At 43.9% G+C, this 11,157-nt stretch overlaps 1 protein-coding gene across 1 annotated transcript in view; it reads right to left on the bottom strand.

Moving 5' to 3' along the window:
- Positions 1 to 486: 486 nt before the first annotated feature.
- The window catches only part of DCDC2C (doublecortin domain containing 2C), a 46,127-nt gene continuing 35,456 nt past the window's right edge, over positions 487 to 11,157 (bottom strand). The window contains exon 8 of the mRNA XM_048505928.1: positions 487 to 555. Coding sequence (XP_048361885.1) covers positions 487 to 555 — 69 coding nt within the window. The remainder of the gene's footprint in view (positions 556 to 11,157) is intronic.

The raw sequence follows: 11,157 nt of genomic DNA, 5'->3' as shown, positions 1-11,157 counted from the left end.
ACAAGTGGATTAAAATACTTGCTTACCTTACACAGCTGTTGTAAGGATTATCACAAAAAGAACCAAAATTCATTTATTTATTCATTTAATCGTATTTTTATCCTGTCCCAGTTGTGACCTGCTCAGGGCAGGTCACAACAAGTTAAAAACACACTAAAACACTGGATAAAACAGAACATTAAAAGTTATAAAATGCCTTCCCATATTCTAAAATTCCAATACAAATAAATAGTAAATAATATATAAAAATAGATGGTGACTTAAATAAATCCACCCCAAACTTGTTCCCTCACCTCCCCCCCGCCCCTCCCCGCCCTTCCGGAGGTCGAGAGGAGATGATGACACAATTTGATCCAACTCACTAGCTGGAAAAGGCCTGGTAGAACAACCAGGTTTTGCAAGCCCTGCAGAACAGAGATAGTTTCTGCAGGGCTCTGTATTTCAAGTATTTCAGTATCAAGTATTTCAGTATCAAGTGTTTCAGTATCAAGTGCAGACCTGGTTATTCTGATCCTCATATTGATCATCTTCCTTCATCTGTACATCTTCCTTCATCTGTACAATAAAAACCCAGCAAACAAGAATTACTCTTTTATTCTGCTGATATCTAAAGTTGCAATTAATGCATATAACATTTGCTGTGATTGAACTTGTCTCACACAACCACAGAGTACATGAACACTGCAAAGAGGTTGTTTTGTACAAGGCTACAAAGTCTTCCTTAAGAATAGATTGGCTACCTACACTTTAGGACAGGGCTATTAATAAAATAGTTTATAGATAATAAAATAATAACAAACAAAATAGAACTAATTAAACTTGGGAGATTTGGTTAAAAATTAAAATCTTAAATTGAACCCTCATGTTCAGAGGCATAATACTGGGCTGGATTCCACATTCTGTCAGTGAAAGATGCTGCTGGTCACAGGTCTTTCTTGCATCATCCCCCCCCGCCCCCGCCCCCCCAGCAGTCCTTCCTGATATGGGGAAAAATTGTTCCCAGAGTTACAGGACCTGCATGGTCTTAACCCCTCAAATTTCAAAAGAATGCAGAAGGGAAGGGAAGGGGGCTGAAATCTCCCTTGAGTCAATGCAGTTTTGCTGGTGGGCAAGGACATGAGTGATTTCACCTCCCTTCTCCCCACTACAGCTCCCTACCACCTTAATCAGTACTCCATGCAGCTCCCACAACCACAGGAATAAACTTTCCTGAGGCTGGAAGAGAATGTTTTGGTGAAAAGAACACAGGAAAGTATTGTCGAAGGCTTTCACGGCCGGAATCACTGGGGTGCTGTCTGGTTTCCGGGCTGTATGGCCGTGTTCTAGCAGCATTCTCTCCTGACGTTTCAGATCCTCTGAAGATGCCAGCCACAGATGCAGGCGAAACATCAGGAGAGAATGCTGCTAGAACACGGCCATACAGCCCGGAAACCACACAGCACCCCAACACAGGAAAGATCTGCCATCACCAGCATCACAGATCAAAAGTTACAACCAACTATTAGTGACAGCCATCATGACATGTCACTTTCTCCTGACAGTGTCCAGGGCCATACCACTGATAATCCCAAATAATAAGGCCAATGTTCCCAGTCAGGTGCGCAGGTGAGTAGCTGCACACTCTCCATTTCCATGCTGAGCAGTTAAAAAGTTTGCCACTCATTAAGGGGTTTGAGGGGTCACCCGGCAGAAGATGCTTTCTCAGGCTGCTGGTGATCTTCCTCAATCCCAAGTAGAGTAGGAAAGGCATGTTCCACAGGTGTCATCAACCTGACTGGGGGGAGGCGTGCAAGGGCCAGTGCAGATACAGCCTGGTGCAGCTGTGGGGAGGTGCAGCCCAGGATGGAGGCAAGAATAAGGACTCCAGGAAGTGTGCTGAGGCAGGTTAGGGCAGTGCCTGCTGCTGCTCCTTGGGGAGTCAGCCTCTTGCTCTGGGTGGGAGCAGTGCTGGTGAATGGAGGTTGCAGGCGTGGGGCGGGGAGGCTCCAGTTCTTCTCCATATGGGGGCAAGGGAAGGGCCGTGCAGCACCTCTGCTGGGCTCTCTCCTTTCCCTGCTTCTTTCTTTTTCTTTCTTTCTCCTTTCACCCCTTTCTCTCTCTTCTCCTTTATTTCTCTCCTATCCCTTTTTCCTTCTCCCCACTTTTCTCTCTTTCTTTCAGTCCCCCACCCTTTCGTGTTCTTTCAGGTTCCAGTTGTACATAGTAGGGCCCTGTGTGAGGTATTCTGTGGATTCTATGCCAAAAGCATCTTCACTGCCTTTTTTCATTTATAACAATTTATAGAATAATAATGCTGCCTTTATCACATTCCTGTGGGTGAGAATTGGACACTCAAGCTTTGTCTTGCTACGAAGCTCCATGAAAATGTGAGCAGAGGATATTTTTATACCAAGATTCTCAAATTAAGAAAAAATGCTTTCATATTCCAACAGTGTAGTCATGGACTTGCTGTCTAGGTATAGTGATTAATGATGTCTGTTTTTGATTCTAGAGTAGTCCCGCTTTTAAAAATGATGATTTTCAATAAATTATATGGATTGGAAATAGGCCAAAAAAGGGGTGGGGAAAGGGTGAGCCTCAGAGTGTCAAGGAGGACTCACACGTATTTGCAGTGTGAACCTTGGCATTTATGCTCAGGAAGAAATCTCACTGGCCCAGATCTAGATAGTCCATGCTAGCCCAAGTCAGTTGGTGGAAGTCTAGGGTTGCTAATTGTGTGTGTGTGTGTGTGTGTGTGTGTGTGTGTGTGTGTGTGTGGCTATGGGCGGTTACAACATAAGACATCATACATAAAATCATCATAAAACACAAGTATCACAAGAGGAGCAAATAAATAACTAGTCGATAAACAAACCTATAGTTAATACTCAAGCTCCATGAACTATAACAATTAATCCCATTAAAACAGCGATTATTTCATAACATCGGCATCCCACAAAAACCCTTACTTAAACCCTCCCAAAAAGGAGGAGGGGGGAACGGTGGGTCCCAATGATGAAGAGACAGGCAATGGCAAACCACCGCTGAACATCTCTTGCCCTAAAAACCAGCTGGGACTTGAGGGCACTTTCCTCCCATCCCCTGCCCCCCATGGAAGATGTCCTCTAAAAGCTCAATTATTTATATGTCTAATCTTGATGTGTACCATGCAGTAATAACTCAGTAGAAAAGTGCTTCTTTAATTGTAAATATGTGCTAGTTAAGGTGCATAAAAAATTGAATGCCATTTAGTTGCTTTGAATTTGAAATATTTTTGCTCAAGCCATCAAAAGTTCCTCTCAGTGGTTGGGAAGTGCCACTCGGTGGTGGGGAAAAATTAGAGGGAACATTGATTAGGGCAGAAATTACTGCTTTCATGTTTTTCTTAAAACTTTCCCAGAGGAATCCAATTTGCTGATGATAAAAACACTGGACTAGATGGACTCCTGGTCTGATCCAACAGGGAACTTCTTATCTCAGAGTTTTTACTTAGTTTGCATGTGACAATTTAACTTATGTTGTGATGATCAATGATTGCAAACAACAGATGATTAGGGAAATGCTCATGTCAAATTATAGTGAACTGGGAATCACAGCTATTTATCCTTCTGGCACTTTCATCATTTCAACGGCTGCGACCAGCAAATTATATGTTCTGGATTGGATGCAATGATTGGCTGATGCTTCAACAGATCATCATAATCTGTTAGTCTTTTACAAGCTTTGGAGACTGAACTGGATGGTTGCCAAAGGTGGTTCAGGGCATCTAACTCTGGAGACACCAACCATTGCCAGACACGTAAAGCAATATGACACAAAGGTCTTACTGAGTCATGGATCAGGCTGTGTGGAGAGGAACAGAATGGAAGACCATTGCATGTTCTCCTAAAGATATTTTGTCTACTCCAGATCTCCCACTACTCTCAGAGCACACCTAAGTGTCTGATGTGTAGTTACAACCTTATGCTATGTCAGTGTTGGAGAACCTATGGCACGGGTGCCAGAGGTGGCACTCAGAGCCCTCTCTGTGGGCACTCATGCACAGAGCTCATCATGGGGGGGGGGTGGAAAATCACCCCCCACACACACACACACATCTAGGCTGGCCTGGACATGATCCTTTACCTGGGAGTAAGCTCGGTTGCTGGCAATGGGGCTTGCTTCTGAGTAAACCCTCCTAGGATCGTGATTCACCCATTTGAAGCGTTGCACGGTTGCTTCACCAAGCTTACTCCTGAGTAACGCGTGCCTTGGAGCCAACAGTTTTTTCTAAACTAAAACCTCAGTATTCAGGTTAAATTGCTGTGTTGGCACTTTGCGATAAATAAGTGGGTTGTGGGTTGCAATTTGGGCACTCGGTCTCAAAAAGGTTCGCCATCACTGTGCTATGTCATTGTATACGATAGCTAGCTGAGCAATACAAAGTATACTTGGCACTGGATGTTATGTGACAGGAGCCATTCTGCAGCTATTCATGGATTTTGGATGGGGGTGTTTGAAAGTACCTATTGAATAGCAATCTTTGTATTCTCAACTTTGTAAGAGAACTGACATGCAAAACAAAAATGTTTTTGTACTAGCTACCGATGAGTTAGATTCTATGGAAAAATCTCTGCAAATGGAATGTGGGCAAGTGTCAGTTTTTACTGATTTCTCCTATCCACTTTAGGCTTTGACCCCTTATGCTGTTCCTGGGACTTCCCTGTCTTTCAGGAACAACATTTCAGGGATTAATTTGGGCTGCAGAAGGAAAGGGCAGGTGAGAATGGTCTACTCTGTGGGTGGAAATCCCTCCCATGAGTGGACATGTACCCCAAGATGCAAGCAAATGTTTTCATTAACTAAATGCATAAGAAGTTGACAGAAACTGTCCCAACTTACAAAATCAGTATTTAAATTAATTCCAATCATTCTTTCAGGTGACAGGCAGACCACATCAACAGCCTTACTTTCTCAAATGCCAAGATATGAGGGCATGCAGTTGTCAGAATGCATTTATTTCTCCTTCAAGAAAGCTAGAGCTTAGGATCAACAATCCATTTTAAACACTGAATAATGTTCTCTAGTAATTAAAAAAAAAGCCAACCTTTTCTGCCAAATTCTCTCTGCTGGCATAAATGTCTTCTTCCTGAACATAATTGGCATAAATGTCTTCTTCCTGAACAATCTCAGCTGGAGCCTTAGGTAAAAGGCATACAAATTAAACCAGGCATACAATGAACATAACAACTTTTCTTTTTATCACACATCAGCAAAATAAAATGGTCATTTTCTGAAAACAAACAATAACTATGCGTAAGAGACAGCACGAAATCACAAGTATATACTTGAACCAGTGAACCCAAGGCATAACAAACAGATGCTTGTAAAATTGAATCTGAGCTGTTACAGTTCTGATTGCGGGGGGGAGGTGGAGGGGGTGGGGGGTGGAAGATGGTCCTAATCAAGCATTCCCTGCAAATACTGACTTCCTATGTGCAAAGTATTTTTCCATGGGAGAAAATTCTACCATGTGAAAAGTTCCACCCTTCTTCCAGACAATTCAACTCATGTACTGATTGCAAGAACTGATATCCAAAGTCTCAGTAATTTGCAACAATTAATAAAATTAAACTATCTTATCTATATATATATAAAGAAAAGAAATACATCAATCTGTGCACACACAAAAACAATACACAGAAAAACTAAATAAACGTCACAAGAGGTTGCAATCCATTTATAGAACAGTCCACAAATTTCCTTAATCAAAATAACATTTTAAAATTGTATTTATTTATATCCTGCCCAACCCCCAAAGAGGAAAGCAAATAAATAATGCAGCACTGCCAAACCTTCATACTTAAAAAATCTCAGAAGTAGTCCAAGAAGCAGAAATTATTCAATCCAATCTAAAAACCTTTATTAGGCATAAAACCAGAAGTACCACACATTCCAAGTACAATAACAGGATCATTGTTACACATCATGTAGAACATGGATTAAAAATGTGGCAACTGCTTCAGAAATTTCTACATTAGGGCTGTTCAATAGCTTAGACATTTTTAGTTTGAGAAAAACATAAATTCTAGAGGTAGTAAAGCTCCCAGTTCGGTTCTAATATCATTATACCTCGAACAGTAAAGCAGGATATGAGGAATTGAGTCCATAGTGTTGGGACAGTACCAACAACAACGCGCACTTCGTGGGATGTTAAGGAAACGACCTTGAAGATAGACAGAGGGGAATGAGTTGCACCTTGCCCTGGTCATGACCCATCTGTACTTATAGTTAACAAGCTGTTCTAAATATACAGCAGGGCTAGATTTCTGGGGTGTGATCCCAAAGTATAGAGGGGAACAAGAGCTTTGCACAGCACTCAGGAGAGATTGGTATTCCTGGTCATACAGTCTGGTCTTTAGACGATGGTAAATTTCTGTGGCAGTAAGCATATGAAGAGACCCCCATGAGAAACCCAAGGAGAAGATTTTTTTCCCCAATATGAAGCCACCACTTCAAAAGCTGAAGCTCCCTCATTTCTAGCAGATATAAGCTTTTTGGATCTGTGCAGAAGCAGAGACGCAGCCAAAACTTAAATGTTACAGCCCATGCCCTAGTTTCAAAAAATGTGCACTTGTGTGTGCAGGTGAAGTGCTATCAAGTTGCTTCCAACTTATAGCAACCCTATGAATTAACCTCCAAACACGACATCATTAATAGGCTTGTTCAGATCTTGCAAACTGAGGACTATGGTTTCCTCTATCAACTCAATCCGTCTCATGTTGGATGTGCTTTTCCTGCTGCCTCCCGACTTTCACAGCCATGCATAGCAATGGAGAATACTAATGGCATAAATGATCTTGATCTTTGGTTGAGACAAAATCCTTCAGGTTAAGAATCTTTCCTTCATGACTGCCCTTTCCAGTCTCAGCCCCCTTCTGATTTCTTGATTGCAGTCTCTTTTGGTTGGCTTTGGCACTTTCTGCTTTAATCTTCATCATCAGTCATTTCAAGTCTTCAGTATTTTCTGCCACTAATGTGGTGACATCTGCATATCTTAAATTGTTAATGCCCCTTCCATCAACCCTCATTCCACCTTCAACTAAATTTAATCTAGCTTTCCTTATGATACGATCTGCATAGAGATTGAAAAGTAAGGAAAAGAAACCATTCTGTTTCCCCATATTCTGCCCCAACAAAAGCTTCTTGTCCACAGCACAGGTTGAGCATCAAAACAATCAGATGCTGTGGTACATCCTTTGCTTTTAATAGCAACCAGAGCTTTTCATGATCCACCCAGTCAAAGGCTTCGCTGCATCTATGAAATTTGTGAAAAACAAGCTGATTCTCTTCTTTTAAAATTGTCATATGTTCCAGTAACCAATGTAAATTTTCAATATGATCTCTAGCGCATCATCCTTTTCTGAATCCAGTTTGAACACTGGCATTTCTCATTCCATCTATGGTAACAGTCTTTGTTGTAAGATTCTGAGCACTAGTGAGCTCACAGAAGAAATCAATGCAATGGTTTGATAGTTGCTGCAGTCTTTGACATCTCCTTTTTTGGAATTGAAATGTAAACTGAACTTCTCCAATCTGTGGGTCATTGTTTTGTTTTCCATATTTATTGGCATATTCTTATTAAGATTTTGATGCACTGCGTATCTGTGACTTGGAATAATTCTTCTGATATCCCATCAACTCTTGGTGATTTGTTTCTCCCAACTGCTTTGAGTGCAGCTTTCACTTCACTTTCTAAAATTGTAAGTTCTTATTTAAAAGATTCTTCTTGAACAAATCTTCAAAGTACAGAATGGTTCCCCCAAGTGCCATTTGACAACAGATTCTGACCTCTTACTAATTCCCCCACCCTATTATTTGTATAGTCACCGCAATCTGGCAAACATAGTACATTAGCACGAAAAGAACTATTTCAAGCTAGAACCCTGACTCTGCCACATAATTCTTCTTCATGTTCTCCCCAATGCTGCCGTAGTGCTATTTACTTAAAATGGCTTTTGCAAAAAATAGTATCGTACTTACATTATCCTGTATAAGATTTTCTTACCGCATCATCATAAGCACATTAATACCACTCTAAACCCGGTGATACCGTTAGAAGAATGCAACTCTGCTTAGAATGGCACTGTTAAGCACCTATTTTCTTTTTAAAAGACCTAGGCCGTTTCACTTGCGAAGGTATAGCGAAGCGGCCGGATGCGTTTATGATGCCCGACCCGACGACGCTTTTGGAACCCGGGTCCGCGACGGACGGTCCTGCAAACTAACCTGGCAGCCGGGCGCCGCGGAGCGCTACCGGCACCTCGGCGAACCCGGCATTTCAGGCCTCCGGCGCGTACCGCCAAGGCCTGTGGGACACGCTGGCCCTGCAGCGCCTGCTCCAGCCAGGCGGGCAAGAGGCGAAGATGTCCTTACCGGGCGACGCTACCGGAGGCTGGATCCGACAAGGTGTCGAGGTGGGGGAGGCGTCATGCGGAAGCTGCTGCGTCACCGCCGGCAAAGCGGCTTGCCAGGCGGCGTTTCCCCAAAAAGACCGCTTCCAAGCGCTCTGGGGAAACGCCGGCTCCGCAACGGGCGGACGGCGCGAGGGCGGCGCGGCTGCGATGCAGCTGCGCCCCCTGTGCGAATGGCGACCTGGAGACGGCGTTTTTACCGTCTCCAGGCCGCCATTCATTGCCCGTGCGGAAACGGCCCTACATACTACTAGCTGCCTTGCTCAATGAAGCATGATTTAAGTGTTTTTCTATCAGTCACATACGGATTCTAATCAAACCACTACTGATACTGGTAATGCCTTCAAGTCTACTTATGAGTTAAAGAAACCTGAAAGAAATGAAGTCATTCCAAAAAATACAGAGGTAGGTTTGGGCTACCCTGGATAATCTTTTCCCAACAGTAAAGATCAGGCAAAAAAGCGAAAGCATTTACAAAGACTCTTGTCATATTTTCAAAATGGTCCCCAGTGACATTTTACCTCTGAAGTTTCAGCAAGGACTATTTTCATCACATAGTGTAATTTTTATCTTGTAGTTCTATTCAAAGTAGGGCCACAGCAAAAGGTAGGGGATTAAAATTCCTGCCCTGCATTCTTTTCCCAATTTTACTTAGGCTCCAGAGCTGCTGTCAGCAAGATAAGCTGTCCAGTTTAGTTATGCTGGATTTTACTGTCATGAACACAAAACAACAATAGTTTTGATTAGAAAGTATGGTGAAATAGTAAACAAATGTTTACTTTTGATGGGCCCTATTGGGTGGGGTGGGGGAGGTCAGTAGGTGCATCACACCAGAACCCTTAGCCCAAGAGTGGGTTCAAGAAGCCCAGAGGGAGCCAAAGAGGGCTCAAGAGTTTCCTGGAGTCTCATAAGAGTTTGCATATGAAGATTAATATTTATAGCTTATGCTGGCCTACACAGCATAGTTCTTTGCATTCTTTAAATTGTTGTTACATTGCGTTCTGAACATCTTCCACTGGGAGCAGCATGTACCATTTATTTGTTTGTTAATTCTGTTATACCGCCTGCCTCTGAAGAGCTCTTTAGAACAGTGGTTCCCAACCATTTTTCACTAATGTATCTCAGGGCAACCCATTCCCCCAAAACTGTACCCCCATATTAGCAAAATATTTGTAATTGATACAGTTGCTGTTACTTCAAATTTATATGTTATAACTTCATATAAATGGCCCAATAATGGGATTAAAAGCAATGGAATAATATGATAAACAAACAGTGCATATTTATTTACACTCAAAACTCCAAGGATAATGGGGTCAAATTAGCACTTAGTTATCATAAATATTACATTGCATATACGCTAAGGATGGAAGAAGGGCACTTGGATAGAAGGTGCCTCTGCCTTAGGCCCAGGGGTATATCTACAGAAAATGGAGCCTGGGGCAAGCTCTCAATCTGCACCTCCCCAACATCTTGCAATCTGGATGTTCGCCCCTATTGATACACCCCAAGATCACATTAGCCTTTTTGTTGCTGAATCACAGTGGATGCTCATATTTAACTTACTGTCCACCCATGCCCCAAGATCTTGTTCAACACCTTGCCACTCAGTAGCATATCCCCCATCCAGAGAGAAAGTGAGGAAAAGAGAAAGGGGCCAGAAGAGAGAAGGGGGAAGCTAGACAAAGGGGGAAAGCAATAGGTAGGGGAGAAGCAAGAGAAAGTTGGAGAGAAACAGAGGCCGTTTCCGCACGGCCCATTAACGATGGCCTGGGGGCGCTAAAAACGCCGCCCCCAGGCCGCCGTTCGCACAGGCCGCCGTTCGTTGCAGCAGCGGCGACCTGACTCCGCTTCCCTCCCCCCAGGGCGGCCTCAGGCCGCCCTAAACAACAACCCTTTAAAGGGTTGTTGTTGGGGAGGAAGCGTCTTCCCGGTTGGCGCTTGAGTCGCGTAACCGCGCTGCCGGGAAGACGCTAATCTCCCTTCTGCGCCCACTCACCGTATCCTCAAATTAAGTGCCAGTCTGCTGGAAACGTCGCCTTCCGCCCACACACTGTCCCTCCGACCTCCAGGGGTCCGGGAGGGCAGGCGCATGGGCTTCGACGCCTGTGACGCACCAACATGCACGACGACGAGGGCGTCGTGAGAGGCTCTTAGAAGGGAGAAGAGGCGACTCCGTAAGGAGCCCGCCCTGCCGCATCTGTCGGCCTCTGCTATAGCCCGGTCGCATGCTTGCATCTTGAGCGAATCAGGCTGCCGCCTCCACCGCCAGAACTCTTGGCGGCGTGGGGGCGAATGGAGGCCGTGCGGAAACGGCCAGAGGAATGAGAAGGAAAGGGAAAACAGAAACAGGGGCAGAAAGGGGAAGAGAAAGGGGCAAAACAGAGAATGGGGAAGAGAGAAATGGGGGAAGGAAGAAAGAGAAACAGGGAAAGAGAAACAAGGACAGAGAAATAGGGAAAGGGAGAGAAAGAGAAAAAGGGGAGAGAAATGGGGAAAGGGAGAGAAAGGGGCAAGAGAAAGAAAGAGGGCAGAGATAAATGAAATAAAGGGAGAGAAGTGGGAAAAGAGAAACAGGAAAAGAGAGCGAAAGAAGAGGGGAGAAATGGGGAAAGAGAGAAAGAAGGGAGGAAAGAGAAACAGGGAACGAGAGAGAGAATGGGGGAAAGAGAGAAAGGGGTAGAGAGAAAGGGGGAAGAGGGAGAGAAAGGGGGAAGAGAGAGCT

Source organism: Sphaerodactylus townsendi, linkage group LG01 (genome assembly GCF_021028975.2).
Source record: "Sphaerodactylus townsendi isolate TG3544 linkage group LG01, MPM_Stown_v2.3, whole genome shotgun sequence".
NCBI classification, from domain to species: domain Eukaryota; kingdom Metazoa; phylum Chordata; class Lepidosauria; order Squamata; family Sphaerodactylidae; genus Sphaerodactylus; species Sphaerodactylus townsendi.
Note: the sequence above shows the minus strand (reverse complement) of the source record. Positions and strands in the feature narration are given on the sequence as shown.